Genomic DNA, 25,335 nt, shown 5'->3' on the forward strand with positions numbered 1-25,335 from the left:
ATACAGTATTAAAGTTTAAATTTAGTAATTTATTGTACTTTGGCTTTGTTTCTGGTCGCTGACTATTTTTTGTTTTAATGAAGACGTGTTCATTGAACATGTCTTTCAACAAGATAATATAGACCTGGAGGGAATATACTAAAGTTTATGATAGATATAACTCAAAACATTTGGAAGAATACGCTGAACAAATAAAATAATCACAGCTTTTGTATGGCAATCAGCATCTTTCTAAATAAGACAAATGACAGTTTATAGTATTTTACAATATGCACATTATTTTAATCACATTGCTCAACTCATAGACTTGAAAGAGTTAATATAGCAATAATTTATTTATTTAATTTATTTTACATTTGTTGACCGGGATAGTCCGACTGGATACCTGTCCATTTTCAGTGGAGGCCCGGGAGAAACACTCCAAGGTAGAACATACAGTAAAAATCACAAAATAATTACAAGTTACACTCAAGCGAACAATAACACATGACTTCACTCTTATTAATGCATGTACATGTTCTGGTAAAACTAAGTTTCCAAGCAAAGAAAACTTAAGTTAGAAAACACAGCTGCATTCAAGAAAGCTTTCCATTTTGCATTATTCCTCTAGTCAATATGCTGTTTTGCAACATTAAACATCAAAAATGGAGTGTATATTTTGCTAAATAAAACACTGTTACAGTCTCAAGAGAGTGCCATCTTTACATCATTTCGTCTTATGACGTCATCTGCATTGCAGTTTCATTATTGTGGTAAATACCTTGATAAGTAGCATTTAACATCTGATTTACATATTCAGTTTTTTTCTTATTTGTATTACTCCCCATGGCCTCTCAACTCTAGTGAACCTGAGAACTGCCAGTGCCTCCAATTAATTCTGTCTGGGTGCAATACACATCATGCTGTAGGAAGGGAGTTTTTATCGTGCTCTGTATATTAATCCTAGCCCCACTGCTTACCTTAGGATAAGTGTACAGTGTACTCAGGAGCTCACAGCTCCTTACCCTAGAAGGAGTGTGCAATGCATTCAGGAGCTCACAACTCCTTACCTTGGAACGAGTGAGCAATGTACTCAGGAGCTCACAAGTTAATTATGACATTTAACAAACTGTGGATGACTGATACACGACTGCTCCTGAATCACTCTCCTGCTGTCCATGTAATGCAGTATCTGAACACTGTTTCTTTAAACAAACATCAAGTGTAAGTGTGAGTCACATGACCTGGGCTGCATCTTATTTATTTGAAGGCAACCTGCCAGGGAGGCTGCTCCTGGGAACTTCTTTAGCCATAAACCAGCTGCACATAAAGGTTATATAGTGTGCACAGAACAAGTACAAAGCAAGGAAGAATTATATAAATATGAACGTTATACGGTGGTGTTGCTGCAGTAGCATTGTCGCTTCACAGTAAGATGCTGTCCGGTTCGATTCTCAGCTAGAGCGTCTTCTACATGGAGACATGGGATAATGGGCGCCGTGAAGAACAGTTGTGCATCGTGGGGTAACTCACGGTAACTCAAAAAAACAAAATCAAATCAGCAGATTACCGAGTTCCGCTGTGACTCCTAACCGGAAAAACGGGAAAAGCACACATACTGTGATACAGTTGATCTATGAATACAATGCAAGAACTAATTTCCCATAAAGATGACTAGATGTAGGTATTATATCATAATGAAGAGCTCTGTGCCCTGAAGTAGAAGTGGAGAGAGACATGACAAAAATCAAATAAGTTGGAGGTAGACTATGAAGGCAGTATACAGAGTGAGAAATCGGAGAAAGGAGGTAAGAGAATGATTGGGCAGGAGGAGTGCAGTGAAGCAAGGAGATGGTTTCCTTAATGATATCCCTTAGTATTTATAAATGTAAATTATAAGTGTTCCAAACTCAAAATGGAGGACGTTGCACAAGGAAATGAAGAGTCCAACTTAAGCTGGGCAATGGACATGTGAGGTATACTAACTACTGTCAATGCTGCAGCAGCATTTGCAAAATTCCGTTAGATTTTTAACATTTTTTTCCTAAAGATTTTTACTCTGTTATTTAATATTTTATAAAACAAAACCAAAAAAATAAGTGTTTGCTACAGCTGGCTGTAAACAGAATACCCAATATTTTACAGTGAGAATTTTTATATTGGTTATATTGGTTATTTGTATTTATTTATTTTATTGTAATCAGTGGGTCATTTATTGTATTCTCTTTGTGTAGAGTATAAGGGTTTTACACCAAATTACAGTACATTTGTATATTAAAGTACACAGAATTTTTACAACGGAAGTATAATGGTTGTTTTAATTTTTTTAGTTGAACAGTAATGCTTGCCCTTTAAATATATTGTATGTGTTTAATTGGTTAATTAATGATTATAGTACTATGGGTATACAAGTGTTTTTAGTTGCAAAGGTTTTTGATGCTGATGAAGTCCAGTTTCTATGGATGAAAACGCTTAATCACAATAAAGCTTGCTGGATATATTGTTTTTAAAAATGTATTTATGGGGTCTTTACTGTCCAGTATTCTGTTTACAGCCAGCTGTAGTGAACACTTATTTTTTGGTTTTGTTTTGTTTTATCAGTGTCGCTAATTGTGCGAGTTTATTTAATATTTTATGGTAAGTAATTCCAATTTAAAGGTATGATTTTACTGAAGCTTCTTTGCAATTGCTAGTATGTAAGGGGAAGAACAAGGGTGAAGGTATTACTAGTGATGCTGTGGAGAATCGGGAGTCTTTGATTTGCAACACGCATTGTAGTCAGTGGCAGTACTGCTCGAAGAGACAAAGACATAATAAGGGGGCAGTACTGCTCATATAGGCATAGGGTTATAGTACTGCTCATGGTTAAGCAGTCGGCTCAGTACTGCTCAACAAGTAGAAGTCAGGGGCAGCAATGCTTGTAGAGAAGCAGTGAGGGACAATACTGTTCACAGAGATGTAGTCAGGGGTAATACTGTTCATAGAGACATAGGACCAGTACTGCTCAAAGAAACAGTCATGGGCAGTACTGCTTGTAAAGTAGTAGTCAGGGGCTGTACTGTTCATAGTGTAGTATTCTGGTGCAGTACTGCTCAAAGAGAAGTAGTTAGGGGCAGTAATGTTGGAAGAGAAGCAGTCAGGGATAACAGTAATACTGTTCATAGAGACATAGGAGCAGTACTGCTCAAAGAGACAGTCAGGGGTAGTGCTGCTCATAGAGAAGTAGTCAGGGGCAGTACTGTTCGCAGAGTAGTACTCAGGAGCAGTACTGCTCAAGTAGTAGCAGTTAGGGCAGTAATGTTGGAAGAGAAGTAGTCAGGGATAATAGTGTTCACAGAGATGTAGTCAGGGGTAATACTGTTCATAGACACATAGGAGCAGTACTGCTCAAAGAGACATAATCAGGGGTAGTGCTGCTCTTAGAGAAGTAGTCACAGGCAGTACTGCTCATAGAGATGTAGTCAGGGGCAGTACTACTCACAAAGAAGTATTCAGGGGCAGTACTGCTCATAGAGATGTAGTCAGGAGCAGTACTGCCTGTAGAGTAGCAGTCAGGAGCACTACTGCTCAGAGTAGCAGTCAGGAGCAGTACTGCTCAGAGTAGCAGTCAGAAGCAGTACTGCTCAGAGTAGCAGTCAGGAGCAGTACTGCTCAGAGTAGCAGTCAGGAGCAGTACTGCTCAGAGTAGCAGTCAGGAGCAGTACTGCTCAGAGTAGCGGTCAGGGGCAGTACTGATCATAGTAGCAGTCAGTGGCAGTACTGCTCAGAGTAGCAGTCAGGGGCAGTACTGCTCAGAGTAGCAGTCAGGAGCAGTACTGCTCAGAGTAGCAGCCAGAGGCAGTACTGATCACAGTAGCAGTCAGTGGCAGTACTGCTCACAGTAGCAGTCAGGGGCAGTACTGCTCAGAGTAGCAGTCAGGGGCAGTACTGCTCAGAGTAGCAGTCAGGGGCAGTACTGATCAGAGTAGCAGTCAGGGGCAGTACTGATCAGAGTAGCAGTCAGGGGCAGTACTGCTCAGAGTAGCAGTCAGGGGCAGTACTGCTCAGAGTAGCAGTCAGGGGCAGTACTGCTCAGAGTAGCAGTCAGGGGCAGTACTGCTCAGAGTAGCAGTCAGGGGCAGTACTGCTCAGAGTAGCAGTCAGGAGCAGTACTGCTCAGAGTAGCAGTCAGGGGCAGTACTGCTCATAGTAGCAGTCAGAAGCAGTACTGCTCAGAGTAGCAGTCAGGGGCAGTACTGCTCATAGAGTAGTAGTCGGGGCACTACTACTAACACAGAAGTAGTCAGGGGCAGTACTGCTAACACAGAAGTAGTCAGGGGCAATACTACTCAGAAAAGTATTCAGGGGCTGTACTGCTCGAAGTGAAATAGTCAGGGGCAGTAATACAGACAAAGATGTAGTCAGGGACAGTAACACTTATAGACAAGTTGTTCTGGGGCAGTACTGCTCATAGAGATGATTGTACGAGAAGGCATACAACAGCAGTGTGGAGCAAGTTGTGGTGGAGAGATGTCTGTGTTTTTGAAACATGAGACATAGATGTTCCTGTCTTGGGGACAGGTTACTGGTTCTACACATAGCGTTCATAGTGCACTGAATCATTTGAGTATTATGGGATGAGTGTAAATTAATTGTGGGAAGAAAATATTCCAACTTAGCAATAAATACATTTTTGGCCAATGCTCTTCCAGCATTTGAAGTGAGAGGGATGGAAATAAAATAGCTGGCCCTAACTTGAGTTAAGACCTTTTTTCAATGGTTTCTGTGTGGGAGTAGAGCGAGAAGGTTAGCCCTAGGTATATATATTATGCAGATCATTCTGTGGTAGGAGTATGTTAAATTGTGTGATGGTTGAGATTTTTGTGATGTATATCATACTATTTTGAGTCATTCATAGTTGGTCATTTATTTGTTGCTCCCTGATCTGGACTGTCAAAGTCCTTTTGTAAAGTGGTAGTGGCTTGCAGTTTTCTGTGCATAAGGTATGGAACATGGGGATGGAATGGCTCTGCTTATGTCACTTATAGACAGGGAGAACAAAACTGGCCCAAAGACTGACTCATGAGCAACCCTAGCAGTAACACAGCCCTCTGGGGTATAGCTATTGCCTGAATGGACCCTAAAGTTCTGTTATTGAGGTAGTTATGGAACCAAGACATGACACTGCTGTTAAATCTGGGCAACTGTAATTTGTTAAGCCATATTTGATGGCAGACGCTTTCAAAACCCTTGCTTATGTCGCTATCTGAACAATGCCATTCTTCCATGCTGGAAGAGATTTTTTCAAAGTGTTCCAGAAGTTGTTTGTTAAGGAGCTTCTCAAAGACTTCTGATGTAAGACATAACATGGAAACAGGACAGAAGTCTCTGGGAATAGAAGTAGGTGTTTTTTTTTTTTTTTTTTTGTAAGGGATGAAAATTATATACAAGTGGTGAGCTCCAAGTCTCAGGAAAGCAAGATGGATGCTGAATGGGCTGTTAGCATTCCTTTCTAGCTTTTAAAGGCTATTCCTAACTTCCTTAGGACATGATTTCTACCAAGTAGAAGGCAGGGGTGAGTGGAGAGTTTGGAGGAGAAGGTGTGTGTGGGTGTGTGTGTGTGTGTGTGTGTGTGTGTGTGTGATATAGTATTAGGCATTATCGGAGAGTATGTTACTAGATTTGGATGTGGAGGTAGTGCGGTGTGTGATGTTCATTTTAAGGGAACACAGAGGAATTCTGATACTTAAAAGTCCCATCAGTCTAGCAGCATCCAGTGTACTGTGTGAGCTTTCCGTTGTATTATTTTCAAAGCAGTCAACATCTAACCAGTGTGCAGTAATGATCTGAAGTGGAAGCACCTTACCTGTGCCTCTCTAGGCATGTACTTCTAATCAGTGTTTTGAACTGTGTTAATGACCAAGTCTTTTAGCTGCAGATTTGATACTTCTTATGGATCCAGTAAGGTCACTGCACTGATAAGGTGTAACACTCTCCCCCAATTGAAAATGTGAGTGTGACAGGCAGGTCACTTCTCCCTGGCCAGTCCTCTAATATGGAGAATGCCAAACACAAACATGTCACTAGTGACGTACCAGAACATTCTATTTCTAACATGCAATGTATTTTATATCTCTGGGCTCCACATCATCTTAATTGTTTATCAATTTTCACTATTATTATTATGAGATTACTTACTGTGATAATTAAGCCTATAATCAGGGCTGCAGATGCTACAATATATGCAATGGGCATTTTTTGGATGTTTTATTTGTTCTAGGCTAGCCATCCAAAGAGCCACAATGAAAATGGAGAGAAGGAAGTGACTTCCCTGAGTGAAAGATTTTCATTTTTTTTTTTTTGTGGGGGTGGGGGGGGAGGCACTTCAGAATATGTACTGATTGAATACACTGCTTGAAGAAACCAATCATTTAAGCAGCCACAATGGTAACTGTGGCTAACTAAATGACAGTACTTACCTTGCTATAAGTAGTGTAAGGCAGTGTGTAAAAGTTGTGATTCAGTCTTGCAAAGCTGCAAGAAGTAGTGGACATCACTTTCTAAATCTGCCTACAGGCTTGAAAGTCAAGGAGTGATAGCAACTGTTATACAACATTGATTAGGCACTTGGCATTATGTAGTTGTATGTTAGGAGTAAATAGCTGCTACTAAAATCAAGAGGACTTTTTTTGGTCATCATGATGGTTGGAGGAGGGGGATGCCAGTTGTGGACTTTACCAAGGGTGCCAGTTCACCTACCTGCAGCTCTAGTCAGCCACTTTGAAAAACAGTGTAATTGTGCAAGGTGTTCAAGATAATAGTGCCCCCTCGAACCACATTGAAACATGACAATGTATGGAGATTCCTTACATTTGAGCAGTGTCTGTCAATGCCAGGCCATGTTCAGCCATGTCCAAAAGCAGTCAACCCTTTCTCCAGTATATGCTGCATACAGACCATTCTGGGAATCTGGGTGCTCTGATTCAGATAACAGAACACACAATTTCAGTTCTTTTTGTGGCAGTGAAAAATAAGATTCAGAAGGTTAGTAATTAACAACACATAAAATATTTATAACAATAAAGCTGAGTAAAATAATATAAGAAGTTAAGATAAAATAATATTTTCCAGAAAGCAGCAAGAAAATATATTCTAAGATGTTCTAAATGTTTATATATCTATATACATATATATATATATATATATATATATAGAGAGAGAGAGAGAGAGAAGTGCATAGATGAACAGACATATGACCAGTACCTCTCACAAATTCATAATTTACATCTGTATTCAGGGTATAAGGCCTTCAAGAAGCACAGAATCCTTCAGGTACTGGACTAACATCCTATAACCTGATCAATGTCTATTTGATGCTTAATTAAATTTAGAAATATTACTAATTGTCTAAATATTCTTAGATATTATTAGACTCTCTAAACCTTATGCAAAGACAATTCCAAAGACTAGCAAGAGTCTAAGCTGTAAACCTAACTCTGTTATATGTGGATTTAGCAAAATGTTATAATCATAGCTGGAGTGTGTTGTATTCCTGCAATTATTCTGAACCTCATTTACCTTTATATGTTTATGCATTTGTTAACTGGTGTCAAACTCTATTCCATAGAGACAATTTTCAGGTCCAGCCCAGGCACATAAGAACTACCAAACAGACATATAATTAGTTTTACAGAGATATTAAGATAACATGACACAAAAGTTATTAAAGCCCAACATTGTAGCTGTGTAAGTAGGCTAAATATGCAGACAAGCTTTGCAGAGGTCTTGTTAACGTCTCATACTGCACACCATTACATTACAGCATGCACACAAAGTCTCATATTACATACACATCATTACATTACAGCATGCAAACAAAGTTTCTTACTACACATCATTACATTATAGCATGCACACAAAGTCTCATATTACACATCATTACATTCCAGCATGAACATAAAGTCTCATATTACACATCATTAAATCACAACATGAACATAAAGTCTCATATTACAGCATGCACAATAAGTCTCATATTTATACATTATATTACAGCACGAATATAAAGTCTCATATTGCACATTATGTTACAGCGTGCACACAAAGTCTCATATTACACAATATATTACAGCATGAACAAAGTCTCATATTACACATTACATTACAGCATGCACACAGTCTCATGCTACACATCATTACATTACAGCATGCACACAGTCTCATGCTACACATCATTACATTACAGCATGCACACAGTATCATGTTTCACATCATTACATTACAACATGCACACAAAGTCTCTTATTACACATCATGACATTACAGCATGCACATAAAGTCTCATGCTACACATCATTACATTACAGCATGCACACAAAGTCTCATGCTAGACATCATTACATTACAGCATGCACACAAAGTCTCTTATTACACATCATTACATTACAGCATGCACACAAAGTCTCATGCTACACATCATTACATTACAACATGCACACGTCTCATGCTACACATCATTACATTACAGCATGCACACAAAGTCTCATGCTACACATCATTACATTACAGCATGCACACAAAGTCTCTTATTACACATCATTACATTACAGCATGCACACAAAGTCTCATGCTACACATCATTACATTACAGCATGCACACAAAGTCTCATGCTAGACATCATTACATTACAGCATGCACACAGTCTCATGTTTCACATCATTACATTACAGCATGCACACAAAGTCTCATATTACACATTATATTACAGCATGAACAAACTCTCATATTACACATTACATTACATCATGCACACAGTCTCATGCTACACATCATTACATTACAGCATGCACACAGTCTCATGTTTCACATCATTACATTACAGCATGCACACAAAGTCTCATGCTACACATCATTACATTACAGCATACACACATTGCTTCAATATACAATATCTACAAAATTCATCACTAAAAAGAGAGGGGTGGGAAAGATTAGCTTTAGAGAAGTCTGGTGATTAGTAATCCAGCATTGTGATGTAGAGGGATAAAGCACAGACTACGGCCCAGGTGATGCTGGATTGATTAGCAGCTCAGGTACCTTGTGTAATTTCTGGACATGTATGTGAGTGAAACTCAAAGGGCCTACACTAAGCGCACACAATATGTAATCAATAAAATTGTTATCACATTTTTTTGTGCCTTCTAGTCACCCAGAAAGATTACATTAAGTATACATGTAATCTACACTTTGTGGTAACCTTTATGAATTCCTGTCAATATTTAAAGCTGCAAGAATATCAGTAGGAAAACTAAAATTAGGAGGAAGAAGGTGTGAGTTATATCTATGTTGTCTGTTCACCCATAACAGTGTACACAGTGTAGGCTTTACTGCATCTGGCCCAAAGTCTTGAGTTATACAAAACATAAAATAATCATCCAAAGCCATAGCTAAACAATCCTAGATGTAACATTACTGTGTATTATTGGAACAAGATATTTATTATTTTGTTCCCTTGAGTTTGCATGCTCAGAAATGACTTCTTTTTGTAAGGAAGTTTCATCAATTTTGTTAATACTTTGCACTGCAATGTGCAAAGGCTGTTTTAACTCTTTTAGATATTATATCAAGTCTTTTTATTAATATCAATTGGATGTTCCTATACAGTTTAAAATGTGATTATTTTTATTAATTTATCTAACATGTTATTCTGGCTGGGTAAACTCAGTTCACACTTGATACCATTACTGTATTTTCAACACAATGATTATGTGCAGTATTCCAGCTCATTCCTTGTATTTACCCAACACAGTACTTTCCATTCTGTAAATTAAATTGAGCTTGGTATACACTGAACATCAGCTTTAATATAATCACAAAGCTGGATGAGTGTTGGTACATGTAGATTTAAAAGAAGCTCAAATGTCATTGTGCATGACTTGCAGTCCTGAGTAGCTCTGCAGTTACAGTCTTCCAACTAATATCAATGGAACATCAATCAGGTTATTAAAAAGTGCCTCCAGAAAATTAATATGTTGTTCACAAGTTATCCATGGGGACTGATAACATGCTATTAATCTTAGCTTGAACTTACCACCTTTATGTGAACTAAACACTAGACCATCTGCCTCAAGATTAACCTTATTTGTAATCAATTAGCAGATGAGAGCTGTTCCTTATAATTAAAATCTATGGTCAAACATCCCATATTTATTAAGATTACAGTATGTGTGTGTGTGTGGGGGGGGGGGGGGCATGTGAAGGGAGTAGTCTGCCTTTGGGTTTGTTTACTGGTTGAGACAACCCACAGGAGAACATATTACAATAGATCCCCGCACTTTGGTGATGCATGTACTTATGTCTTTTTGTTACAGAGAAGGCACCAAAAATTAACATGGTAAAGGCTATCCAGAAAATATTAAAACTATGTAAAAGATAAGCAAAATACAATAAAGTCAAATACAGTCCAATGAAAGCAAATTCTTTTAATTCAAAGGATTGATAATTTACCATTAAACAGACAACAATCAATAATTTTCCCCTTTTGAGAGGACTTACAATAACAATTAATCAAAATTATTTCATAATGATTTCAGACCAGTCTGATGAAGCATGGAGAGAAAGTGCTGACTATCCAATACGATCTTGTAAGACAAGTTTTAAAAAATCTTTTAGAAAAAAATTACTGATCTTTTGAATTTAATCATCAGGTTACCTTGTAAAAATGACTTGGAGAAAGGGAGATGCAGTATTCCCAAATCAATATGTTTTACTCTTTAGACTGCTTGCCCCACCCAGTGTTGAATGCCTTTTTATAATCAAGCCTTACCCTTTATTTGAGAGTGCAGAGTTCATATATCTAAATGGAAAAATGTGGTCTCCAACATTCCTGTCTGACTGTACAACACCTCATCTATGATCCTCCGGCAGTGGCAGAACACTATGGTTTTAGCCATTAGCTAAACAAATAAAGACTTAAAATGGGTACTTATTTGCTTTTTCTTTTTGCCTGGAAATAACTAATAATGCCAACATAATAATAATAATAATCACTAAAACATATAATTCAGCTATTAAATCAGACTTTGGTTGCAAATGTAATCAACCATTTACACAAGTAACCACAAACACAAAATAAACAAAACCATTGTACTTACCATCATAAAGACATAAGGCAGTGCTATAAGAACGTTGGCAAGTGAGAAGGTGCTGACACTGGCACTCACCAGGAAAGCCATACTGACGGCTGCTAAGCTGGTAAGGCTCAGGGTTATTGCATAGAGGAAAAATGATTCTGCATTAGCTTTCAGGCCTAAGAGAGACAGACAGAAAAAAAAATGTAGTGAGGAGATGCACATGAATGACTAACATGGTGAAGGATGAAGATTATCACTTCTTTTGAAATATATCTATTTGAGCACTTCTTATAAGAGTCTCAGTGGTAGAGATACACCATCAAAAATCAGGTGAATTCCTAATCTTAGAAACATAACCTAATCAGAATGGGATATTGGTTTCATTCATCAGTACATCCTGCCCTGTCCAGTTACATATACTTTACAAATGAGTTGTGATACTATCAAGTACACTAGCCTTAAAAGCCCTGCAGCCTAGTGAATCAATAAGAAATGCTCACTGAAACAGTTTCCACTGCTTTTTTCCATACTTCACGTTTTACCCCTGTGCAGTGGCTTTCATGTAGCAATGCCCACATGTGCTCATCTTGATCAGCTCACACCACCCTGGTTTAAAGTGGCATCACCCTAAACAATGAAAAAATAATATCCAAAATCTTAGCAAAGGTAACCTATGGCCAAATTCTAGAATACATTAAGAAATGTGACATAATTACAGAAAAGCTGCACAGACTTTATCCTAACTACATTACAGCACCTGTCTCATCTCCCACCAATCTAATCTTTAACAAAACAACAGCCAGCTTACCGCTGCCATCTTTCTGGATATGAAGCACACGCCTGGGCAGAAGACAGCATCGCACTATTACAGAAACTACCAGCCTGTGATTTCTCGGCTGATGTTATTAAATGGTTTAATGTTTATCTCAATGAACAAACACGTATAGTGATAAGCACCAAATCAGGTCAGAGTCTTGAAAAGGCAAGAAAAATGTACTTTCCTTGGTGTTAACCTACTGTATGCAGTGACTGTTTCTACAGCAGCAAAGAAATGATGGGTAATAATTCTTAAGATTAAAGAGTAACAAATGCTCAGTTTCTTCTTTAAAGGGGTGCATCACAGGAAGAGGCTTATCCACATATACTGCAGTCACTTTAACTGGTAGCTTTTATCCAGTTACTCATACCTTATTGATAAAAACTTTCAGCTTTTATTACGTGGTACACCTAATGATTGTATATGCATGTCATAATGTCTCATCTACAATTACCAACTTCTATGCATATGTCATACTGTCTTATGTGTAATTAGTGATTTCTGAATGCATGTCATGCTATGTTATGTATAATTATTGCATCATCTCTTTTTTTCGTTATTTGAACTTGCCTAACTGGCACAGGTTGGGACTGAAACAGGTGTTTGGACCAGCTGACTTACAGTTTACAAATTAAATAAAATAAATGAATAAATAAAACAATTCAAATTGCACACAAGAACATTGTGTGTATACAAAAGATGCAACGCACTAAGGAAAATGCAACTAGTTTTTCAGAACAAGAATGTAGAAGAGTTAAACTAATCTGTACTGTAATAAATTAAGGAAAATGAATAACTGTTTCAAGATAAATAAAAGAAGCCTTACTGTATGTGTCTTTCTACTACACATGTAGCACAAAAGATATTATGTATAAAAAAATCCCGCAGTTGCTTTCTGTGATGATTAATTGCAGCTTCGGAAGTAAACTAATTTCATACTATATTGCCACTAATTTCAGACTACACATTGATTTGCCCTATAAATGAAATGTTTTGTGTTTTTGTGCTATCAATAGGAAACATGTTCAGTTGGGTTTTGTTACAAGGGGGAATTTGCCTGGATGGAGTCTGCTAAATATTTTCCAGTATTACCTAATTTCAGAACATTTCTCTTGGACATTTAGTAAGTTTTGAGGCCTTTCTCAAAAATCAAAGTACACCTACTGATAACTGTTCTTTGACTTGCTTCTACAATGTGCTCAGCAAACTGCAGCTCTGGGACAGAAGGTCAAGCCAGGAATTCATCTGCATGTGAGACTGTATAAATGTGATCTGAACTTACAATTCAAAAGTAACAAGAATTCTTTAAACCTTTGGATACTAGTGATGACAAGGCCAGATAAAAATACACATGGACTTCTTTATGCCATCAGTTTATATAAATAAACTCAATTATTTGATATTTTCATTGTGCAAGTGCATAGCTGATTCTAAACTTTATTTTACAAATTGCTTTGCTTAATTTTATTTATTTTAAGTAAAAAAATATTAAATTTTACGTGCTTGTGACTAGTATTTATTAATTTAGTGGGATGCATATTGAATAACTACTGGCTTTGGCCTTTTGTAGAGCAACTTCGCAAGCTATCATTATCAGACAAGTGCGATACAGCTGACTTATTTTAACAGTTTTAGATAAGTTTGTTGTTGAAGTGCTATATTTGTCTAGCTGTTGGCAGAATTAGTACAATTAATAAAAAGGCAGGAAGATGGGTACTGGCACTGGGAAAGCATAATTAGCCTCTCCTGGGAGAACACAGTGACTATGCGTGTGTGTGTGCATGCATGCAATTGTGTGCCCTGGCCAAGTTTCAGTTACTCTTGGTAAGACTGCTCTGGAAGGCATTAGCTCAAAGAAAGGAGGGTGAAGTCTAGGGAAATTACTGATTATAACTCTAAACAACTATTTGGTTGTGGCAGTAGTGCACATTTTCCATACACACTGAAAGCCAATCACCACTCCCATGTTTGATAGTCAGCACTGTCTACCTACGGCACCTTTGCAATAAAGCTAAACCAGCCTTATTAGGTTCCGATTGTCAAATATAAACTATTGGAAGCTGGTGGGACATTACAATGCCACAAGAGGTGTACTGGTGGTATTTGTTCATATGACCAGCTAGCTTTCCAAAGAAGAAACACCTTTCAACAAGGGAATAGATCATATAACCTTTTGTCTATTTTGGGACCAGACTACTGTCAGCTTTAAATATTTTTATAGAAAGTCTAGAGAAAGGTAAAGCATTTATAAAGAGGGAAATGCAAGACAAAATGAAGGTATGTAGGCTATTGATTTAGATCCCAATGCTCATTTGTAACTCACCATCTAGTCAATTAATATGTGAAAACACAGTGTTTCCACATTTTACACACAAAGAATGCATGAACAGCCTTAGATATTAAGTACAACTGAGTATGACTTTAGATATCCTAAATTAAAGAACAAAGTAACAGTTGTAACATTAGTGAAAGGTCATGACTCTTTTTCTGTAAATGTTTGAGCTTGTCCTTTTTTCCATTCTAACAATACTAGTGCAGCTCAAAGTTACTGTTCATTGCCTTCTTTTTCTTTTGACTTCCATATTACATGCAATCAATAAAAGTGCTATTTAAGGAAATAACTGCAAAACATGCAGACAAAGCCTTATGTATTTATGACAATTCTCTCTCTCTCTCTCTCTCTCCCTCTCTTTCGGCTTTTCCCAGTTAGGGGTCGCCACAGTGGATCACCTTGTCCGCTCATGATTGGCAGTGGAGTTTTACGGTGTCGAGTTGCCAGCCCCATGCCCAACCTTCCACAGAAGGCACACACATGCACACACTCATGCCTAGGGCCAATTTTAGCGTGTCCAATCCACTTGCAGCATATCTTTGGGGATGTGGGAGGAAACCGGAGCACCTGGAGGAAAACCACACCACCACAGGGAGGACATGCAGACTCCACACAGAAGACACCCCAGGGAAAGATCGAACCGAAGAGCCTCTTGCTGCGAGGCGACAACACTAACCTCTGCACCACCGCGGCCATCATGTATTTATGATAACTGTGTTGCTATAAACAAAAATAATGCCTATAACAGTTAAGTGCTTGCATCAGTAATGCAAGTTCTTATAGAGATAGCACATACCACTTAAGACATAAACAAGAAAGAAAACTGAAAATTATCTTAATTTAGAAAAGACTAAAGTTCAAACTTTAACATCCTCATAAATGTCTGCAGTGATACAAAACCTCTTGACAGAGTAGGTAGCAATCAACTTTATCAGTTCTCATGAAGTCCATAGATAAGGGTGTGTGTTAATGTGTAATTAATGCCCATCCAGGGGTGTTATGAGGCCAGACACTGCAGGTGGAGGGCCTCTACACCCCTAGAAGGGTGTTATTTACACATTAACACACACCCTGGATGGCATCATTGTGCCTAAAGAATGGGATCTCTGTAAAATTGTTGTGTTTTACTCACTTATTTATTTTTTTAAGTACTATATTATTTTTTATATATTTTAATGTAAAATAATTTCTCTGCCTAATGTTTCAAACTTGCTGCAGTATATGTTAATGGTGTTGCAGAAAGCATTTGACATCAAACATATATAAAAAATATTATAGTGCTTAAAAAATAATAAGTAAAACAATAATTTTACATACAGCCCATTCTTTCTCCCATATACACATACACAGTCTCTTCTGCTTTCAGAGACACACACACACACACACACACACACACACACACACACACACACACACACACACACACTCTCCTCTACTTTCATACGCACATTCAATCACACAAGATCATGCTCATTTTTCACTATCGCAGACACACAGACAGGCTCCTCTGCTTTCATACATGCATTCAGTCACACAAGATCACTCTCGCTTTCTCTTTCACTCTCTCGATCTCTCTCTCTCATACTCATACACACACACACACACACACACACACACACACACACACACACACACACACACACACACACATATATAGTCTCTCTCTCTTTTTTTTGTGTATTACATTTTATGCTCACTAAACAGCAGAACCACTGCTTAGTGAGTATCAAATACTGGCGGCTGTTAGTTTTTTTTGCAGTCCAAGCTCCACGGCAACTTGATATGCTCCCATGAAGTGGTGGACTTGTTTGCTAGTGGGCATTACTTGCACATTAATACCTTGCTGGATAACGTTTGTACTCCAGTCAGGGTGTTGATGGACAGTTTGCCCATTTTCTAAGCTGTAATAGATGAAAGCACTAAGCTAATAAACCTTTCTAGTTGGATAACATTGGAGTCCTGGCTTATTCACACATCTCCTGTTTAACTGGCATTTCTTTCATGTTTGGTGGATTCAAAAGTTCACACTTTCCAATAAATATCAAATCATCATAAGAGAAGTCACATTCTTCTGTGACAAAAATATAAACAATGTATTTCAAAATGCACTTTTGCAGTTAAGTTAAACCCTCCAATTGCAGTAGTGGTGTCTCACTTTCTGGGTAAATTACTTTGCCTAAGGAGACAACACACAGATAAAAAGCACCAAATATAAAACTACTGCTCTGGTAATCAAAGTGGAAGAATTTCAGCTATAACTGCAATGTGCTAATAGGCATTCTTGTTATATGGGGAACACATTCAGCCCCTATACTGAAAAAGGGGGAACACAGTAAAGATAGTAAAAATCTGAAATCTTTTGTATGGAACAAAGGAAATAGTGATCCTCCTAACTGTCCACATTATATGCATATGTGCATCCTGTAATGGACTGAAATTCCACATACGACTGGACTCCTCCCAATGCCCATTGGCTGTCAGGATAGGCTCCAGAACTCCATGACCCTAAAGAGAATAAAGTGAGTATAAGAAAAAGGAATCATTGAAAGGAATGAACAAAGGTCATTTAATCATCTTCAAAAGGCTCACAAAAGTATACAATTTCTATTCTTTCTAAGAATTGCAAAGAACCTCAAGCAAAACCCTCAGTTTCTTAATGTGGTAACTGGTTCAACAGTCTGAGCAGGACAGTACCTGTGTTCTTCTAAATACAGGCCAAGAAATCCCTCATGAAGACACTTCATAGAAGGTATTTCAGGAAAAACTGGAATGACATAGTCTGGTTTAGTGGCACCAAAATTCAGGGCCCTTGTATTACACAACCAAATTTTGCTATATGGAGAAAAGACTTGCCTCTAATTACCACCTTTTGAGCAACACTAGTGTATTTGGCAAAAGCCGAGTGGGATTTGGGCTTCAAATTGATCAAAGGAGAGGGAAGTTCCATTCTAGCATGTGTCCTTTTCTCCTGCAACGAGAAAAATATCCTACCTCTATATTCAGAGTTGTGATGGGTCCTGCTATGATTTTATCTACAGAGTTTTTAAAGTTACATTTTTGCTTTGTGTGATATATTTTAAAGGCGGGAAGAACTTTTTAGATATGTTCAAGTTGAGTTAGGTGTAATATTATTAAATTTCAAAAGAAACAGAAAGCGGGAAAGACAAAATTTACGTGTATATTTCATGACCACAAAAATCAATATATCATACAGCATAGAGTATGAAAGAGCCTTTATTAAAGCATTGTTCACAGCCTTCAAACAAATTGTAAAAAAAAAAAAATTATGGTCTGCTGTTGGTTTATCGGGGGTGGGGAGGGGTGGTTAGTGATACTCGAGCACAAATGATTACAGAATAGAACACTAAAAGCTATGACTCCATTGTGAATATAAGCCCGGTTTATCGAGGTCTATAAAATAAGCCCTGGTATTAAAAAAGGATTTACAATACCTCAGGAATTGTTCTTTGTATAAGCCATACAGTTAGGCTGGGGGAGAATACTTTGTTACAATAAGCCCTGGTATTAAAAAAGGATTTACAATACCTCAGGAATTGTTCTTTGTATAAGCCATACAGTTAGGCTGGGGGAGAATACTTTGTTACATTTTTAATGTTATTTGAAATAACATGGAACAGAAAATGACTGTCCCCAATTCTAGGTGTAGCAAATGTACAGATATTTTATTACAGTTGTCCATGAGTGTGTGGACTGCATTAAGAATAACAGTGCGTTTACATACTCCAAAGGTTTCATTTGAAATGGTTGTATTTAAACAAAGGAAAACTAGAAAGCCAACCATTTACTTTGTGAAAACATGGAGGTTGGAATACTGTACATGGCTGACAAGATATCTGAGGAATGATATTTTGCAAGGTTGCAACACTGTCCTGGTGGGGCTCCTTTGACTCCTCATTATAGAGCAGTCCTTCTGACAAAAAAAAAGAAGGAAAGCTGTCAGCTGAAATCCACCCCTGGTAGCTTTGAATGTTAATCGTCTGTATACTGGTGGCATCTGATGCAGGACAGGCATTGACAGATGAAAAAAGTCTCTGATAACTTCTACTGGCAACACCAAAATGACAGCTAATGGTATATAACTTCAAGGTGCAACATAACACTTGTGTTAGCAAGGCAAAGGGCTCTGAATGACTTTATATTGTAACTGACGTGGGCCCACCTTACAGCGTAAAGACCATAGGATGTTGAAAGATGAAAGTGGTGCAGTGCTGGCCATCTTTATTGACCATGGCGGTGAGTGGAAAATCCACAAATCTGGTTGATATCAGGATCTAGAAGGCAGGATAACTGAAAGTCTTTGGAAGATGTAATGGGTCTATAACCTCTGATGGGCAGCTTGATGAGCTGGTACCAATGGACTGGTATGTTACTGGATGGCACTGGGAACGGTCTTTGGGACAGTATTCTGTTGCACTCTGGAACATCAGCAAACAATGTGGCATTGCAGTGGTTGCAGGAGGACTAATATAATGGAAAGGGTAAACTTTTTCTAGGCAGGCAGATCCTGAACTACTCTTATTCTCCCCTTCATATCTATTAATGACACTTACTCATATTCTTGAAAACACTGAGGGATTTTTTTCTTTTTCTTAGGCTTTATAACCGTGAAGTCAATGAATCTGATCACCACTGACTAACTGCTGTTTCATCATCATTAACTAAATGACGGGGTGGGAGGGTGGCCTAATGGTTAAGGTGCTTGCCTTACAAACACAAAGTACAGTGTTTGAAATCTCACAGGGGATAATTGGCTAGTCTTAAAATGGCTCGCAAGGGCAGTTAGCCTAGTACTAACCTATGAACCTATGATGTTTCATTAACCACTTCAGCCCTGCTTATTGTTATAAGAGAGTGGTAGAAATGCAAACAGAAGGCTGCAGCTAAATGCTCTGTCCACCTGAAATGCTTGCAACTTCCAGAAGCGAGTCTGTTTTAGTTAACTTCCATGGCCTGTTTTGACTATCAAAGTTACATTGGACTTGCTCATTGCCTCAGTTTTATAGTTTAAAGCAGTTATTTCTTCTAATTCAAGTGTGTAAAATTGCTAAAATTTTAAACCACTTAGAACATTTTCTGTAGTTGCATACTCAGGCAGCAAATGCAGGATGTGAATTCAATTTCCAGAGGGATTTTTATTATTACTGGAACTGAAAAAAACAAGGGCTAAAAAACTTATTTACAAATTGATAACTAGGTTAGTGGGATGGTCTACTGTCCCTTTTCAGTCATGATCTGCAAAAAATTCTACAATATAATTATTTTATTGTAAATATATGTGTAGTAAAAGGCATAACATAATGTCTTACAGTAATACAGTTTACAGTAAATAATAAATGGTATACATAAAGCCTTGCAGTCGCACAGTTTGAAACATGAAAACAAATATTTACAGAAGTATAAATTGAGATACAATGTAATGGGAGTCATTCCAAATGTAATGCATGCCAAATGTAGAGTCCTTGCAGGTATAAGCTGTAAAAATTACTTTCAAAAATGTCAGAATGTGTAAAGGGCAGTTTTATTTTATTTTATTTATACAACTATGCAACTATTAACTGTCTGGGTGGGCTGGTCCAAGTATCCTTTCCAGACATGTTCTGAACCCAAAATCATAATGAGAACATTGTTCATACTGACTTGTGCACAATCATAACAAATAATAAGCTTTGAAACAAAGGGAAACATCACATACAGAAAAGAACATCAGCCATATATCATAATGATTGGAAGGACTTGTATGCAGTCTTGAGGCCAGATTCCAAAAGACATTCTCTCACAGACATGCTGTTTGTGTAAGTGACGTACTCTGGTGTAAGACCTATCTATAAACCAGGCTTACACAAGCTTACAGAAACCCAGACATCTTCCTGTTGACTTTCCAATATTTACTGAAGCAGGAGGCAAACAAGCATAGATTTCCTATACTTATCATACTTGACAGCAGGACTCAGTTTAACAGATTTTTAAGAATGTTATCATGTGCTTACCGGCGAGGTGTTACCTGAATTACTAGTTATTATTCCTTGTTCTCACAGTAATGGTAGCAACAGGTGTCACTAAGATGTACTAAAGCTTTACTTGTAAAATGTTAGTATATTAATTATTTATGGATCTTTGCCAGTAGGTGATTACAGTTAGTGAAGATAATGTTCATAGGTAGGTACTAGGCTATCAGCCCAAGGGCCTACGTAAGCCTAGCCAGCAAGGTTCCATAGCTTATGCCACCCAAGAAAGTTATTTTCCTGTGCCACTGTCCAGCAGAGACACAGAAGTGATCCCTGGGGTGCATTTCCTATTTCCCATCCACTCATCAAGATTTTTCTTGAAGAGTACTAATGAAGAACACTGCTTGACATAGATGGGTAGCTTGTTCCAGAGTATAGGAAGTCTCTGGGACAGGAATCTATCCCTCCATACTACGGAGTAAAGCTGGAGTGTAGGGCATTTATTTGAGGCCAGTAATCCTCTTTGTGAGGTACTTCTGTGGCCTTTCCAGCTGCTGCAGATGTCTTGTAAGGTACATTCCAAAAGGGGCGTTGTACTCTATAATGTGTCTAATGAGTGATGGGTAGAGGGGAACAATGACCTCTTTTTTCCTGGATGAGAACCCTTTTATGATGAGGTGTGCCACGTAGAAGGACTTCCTGACTACTGTGGCGATGTGACTATCGAAGGAGAGACTACTATCCACCTGGGTCCCAAGGTCTCTTATCACGCATTCGGTGTTAAGTAGATTGCTGCCTATGTGGTAGTTCATGGGTACAGAATTTTTACCAAACGGGATGACACTGCACTTTTTGGCACTGAGCTTGAGGCCATGGCTCTGACACCAGGCATGTGTCTCAGTTAGGCCCTTCTGTAGGATGTCCACATCATTTGGGGACTTGACTATGGCTCTTAGTTTGCAGTCATCTGCGAACTTCATTAGCCAGAGGCCTTCTGTGTTAGCCTGTACTTCAGAGAAGTAGATACTACAACTTTTTTCACCTACAGCTAAACAGAACTGTGTCTCGTAGAACGTGAGTTGCATGCAAATTTTAAAGGGCTGATCTTACTGTTAGTTCATTAACTAATATGGGATAGTAGCTGTGCGATAGTCTGACAGTAAGGGCAGGGAGAAGACTGGAGGCTTGGGCTGTGATTGGTAACCAGATTATAAAGTGTTGTCCAATAAAGTTTAGACCTATGGGCACAGTGACAAACCTGCAAATTCTATTTATTAGCTTTATTGATAACTTTAGTGTCTCAACTACAACTTGACAGGAAGACCATATTCTAGTAAAGGGAATTAAAACTTTTATGGCTATGGCTCTTCTTGACTGTGAGCTGAGCAAGGAGCATGGAAATTGAACAGCATACTTTAAGCTGAGTGTTTTTGTCTACAATATTTTCTGCATGGAGATATGATAGGCAGGGGTCCAATATTAGTCCTAAAGATGTACAAGGCTACCCTTATGCACATTTGTTATTGTCTGTGTCAGAGATATTAAGTGAGCTGATAATAGTTTTTGATTCGTTCTGAACAGTGAAGTGATGAGATACTAAGTTTAAGTTTATTGTTTGAAACTTACTGGCATATTATGATGAAGTCCACCTGGATCTGGATCTTTATACTCAAGTCTTCTTTACCACACCCCCTAAGATCCCACCCCTCAATTACCTCCTACAATCTCCTTCCTCCATCCTCTCCTTCCACCTACTCTATTACTTCCATCTGTATCTCTACTCATTTTACTTTATTCTTTGTTACTTCTATTTTTGACACTCTTACCTCTCAGCATATTTCCCACATTCTTTCTCCCCTACACAATCATATCCTCTTCTCTATTTCACCATGTCACATCACACCCTCCTAAAAGTACTACTATTTCTACTCTAACTATCCTTTACAACTTTACCTCTTTCAACTATCACATAAAACCTTACTTCTACTCACCTACATCTACTTATCCACCTCTCTTCCCTCAACTCCCTCATTCTTTCTTAACCCTACAATTTGTCACTATTTCTATAATCTTATTTCCTATCACAACACATGCCACATTCAAACTAACCTTACCTAAATGGAAACCCATATACTTTCTACTTTATATACCAAAGTCAATCTCCACACTATACTCCCTGTTACTCGCATGTGACATTCACCCCAACCCTGGCCCAAGCCTACCCTCTCCCCCTGGTAGTCTCTCCTCACAAGATTTCACTCCTCTCTCTCAAATCCCATCAAAACACATCTCCCTTTACGCCATTAACCTGAGAAGGTTAGTAAACAAGACAGCAGAATTCCATTCCTGGATCTCTCAACACTCTCCTGACATCCTAGTACTTAGCAAGACTTGGCTAAAACCTCACATTCCATCACATTACTGGAAAGTATTCTTTCCTCTCTCTCCACTGACCTGCACAATGAGACTATTATTATGGGTGACGTCAACATCAATTGGTTAACTCTCACCACAATATCGCCTTCCACCTCCACTAATCGCCTTCCACCTCCACTAATCTACATGGTTTCATCCAACTAGTAACCACTCCTACTTGTATCATTAAATCCACTTCTCATTCATCTATACTGGACTGGATCCTTATATCACTTCCCTGAAACCCTACCCGGCACCCTTAGTGACCACTGCCCAACTAAAGTTCTCCTCTTTAGCACTCACATTACTAAACCCCATAAAATCAAAGCATGTCGAAGTCTAAAAACCTTTGACCTTAATGAACTCAACAGCCAACTCTCTGCCATTAACTGCTCCTTTTTAAAACTGATTCCCCTTGATGAATCTGTCATAGCATTTAACAATATATTCCTTAACATACTCAACTCCCTTGATCCAATACGTAATGTTAGAATAACATCTACCATATCTCCTTGGCTAACTTCTTCCACTCGTTCCCTAATGGCTCAGAGAGACAAAATTTTGGAAACTCTGGAACAAAACTAAACTGCCTTTTCACCTCCAACAATATAGACAACTTTGTAACCTTACTAAGAAAGCAATTATTAATGACAAGACAAACTATTACTCAAATTCCCCCAAAACTTACAAACATAACCCAAAGAAATTCTGGCATACTCTTAAAATTCTTTATCCTGGTAAACCTTCTACTCCCCAACCTAACCCTGCTATCTCTCCTCTCCTAGCTGCTACTAACTAACTCTTACTTCATAGACTCTATCAGTAAACTTATTAACCTTCCAAACTCTAATTCACCCCCCATTTCATCTAATTCTTCCTTAGCCTTCTGCTTAAAATCATTGCCCACCAAATACATAAAATCTCTTCTACTCAAACTTAAACCATGTTCTCCCTCAATTGGTCTTCCTCCACTCTTTCTCCAACTAGCTGCTACATCCGTTGCCTTACCCATCTCTATTCTCATAAATTGATCTATTACTGAAGCCAAAGTCCCAGCCATATGGAAAAAAAATTACACTCTTCCCATCCACAAAGGAGGCAACTCCACTGAATTATCTAACTACAGGCCCATAGCAATTCTATCACCCCTCTCTGAGACCTTAGAGAAATGTGTACACAAACAAACCCTGAAATACTTTACACAAGAAAACTAATCACCCCTACTCAACATAGTTTTCACCCTGGCCACATTACATCTACTGCCCTCATTTCTTTCACAAACACTATCTCACAAGCTAGAGATCACAATAAACTTGTATCTCGTCTCTTTCTTGAGCTCTCAAAGGCATCTGACACCATCTTAACTCTCTCTATTAAACCTACCTCCCACCACTATTTCCTGGTTCTCTAGTTACCTAAATAACCGTTTCCAATCTGTCAAATGGAACTCTGCTACATCCCCCGAATGCCTTGTACAGATGGGAGTACCTCAAGGGTCAATTCTAGGGCCACTGCTATTTAATGTTTTTAATAATTAACTATCTAACTCTACTCCTCACTCTTCACTTGTTCAGTATCCAGATAACTCCACAGTCATCTGAATTGCCGACTCCTTCATTGAACTCCAAACTATAACACAGAACTCCTTCTTGTCTATTGAAAACTGGCTCAACCTAAACCATCTTATACTAAACCCAACAAAGACCAAGCTATTCCTTTATTACCTAAAATAATGTTCCACCTGAAACCATCTTTCACCATTACTTCCCATAACAATACCCCTATCTCAGTTGAAAGTCACACTAAACTTCTAGGAGTCATTACTGATGATCAACTAAATTTGACCTACATGCCCTAAGTAACATTAAGAAAACCAATCAAAAACTTGGTCTCCTTTATAGAAATAAAAATTGTCTTGCAAGCAAAGCTAAAACAGCTCTTTCACATGCCTACCTATTACCTACCCTTCTTTGTGGCTCTCAAATTCTCACCAATCTACAGGCTACACTTACAATTAAACTAGAATCCACTTACAACAAGGTAGCTAAATTTGCTGCTGAACTGCCATACTCATCTCATCACTGCCTTGCTCTCAGAAAATTGAACTGCTTAGAATTACCACATAACCTCCTCCTTTCTCAACTCCAGATTATTCATTTTATTCTTTACCAGCCCACATTTTGTCCCAGCATCTACTCTATAATCTCCCAATACACCCCTGCAAGAACACTCTGGTGCTCTGAACAACATCGCCTGTCCATTCACAAACCCATGATTAACTCCAGAAAAAAAAACCTTTATAGCCATCTGCCTGCTGTGAACGGGTATAAATTACCACTAGACATCCATCTCCGTAGACCCAAGCCCCAATTCAGAAAGGCAGTGAAAAAATCACTTAATCAAAACTAAACTATGTCAGTGCTATCTCCCACCTGATAGACTCACCTCTCTTAGCTAGTCTCTCTCCTTTTTTAATAAATCTTTACAACTCTATTTTTTTCTTAACACTCTTTTTTCTTTAATTTGTAAATTATCTTTCCTTCCTCTTTGCCTCTATTCTGTTTTAGTATTCCTTTTGTTACTTAACCTCTTCTTCTTTCATACTATGCCAGTTTATCTAGTCCCTGGTATATGACCTTTAAACAGTCAAATGAATAAGCTTAGTAATCCTTTCTTATTTGTACCTACACTCATCAATCGTGTTTGCCCTATAA

The 25,335-nt window shown here is 38.2% G+C and overlaps 1 protein-coding gene across 1 annotated transcript in view; it reads right to left on the bottom strand.

Annotated features, from left to right (window-relative positions):
- Positions 1-25,335, bottom strand: part of LOC122789302 (broad substrate specificity ATP-binding cassette transporter ABCG2-like) — a 707,388-nt gene that overhangs the window by 159,272 nt on the left and 522,781 nt on the right. The window contains exon 13 of the mRNA XM_044056623.1: positions 11,113-11,267. Within this exon, the coding sequence (XP_043912558.1) occupies positions 11,113-11,267 (155 nt within the window). The remainder of the gene's footprint in view (positions 1-11,112; positions 11,268-25,335) is intronic.

This window comes from Protopterus annectens, chromosome 14.part0 (assembly GCF_019279795.1).
Source record: "Protopterus annectens isolate FY-2018-M chromosome 14.part0, PAN1.0, whole genome shotgun sequence".
Lineage (NCBI taxonomy): Eukaryota > Metazoa > Chordata > Ceratodontiformes > Protopteridae > Protopterus > Protopterus annectens.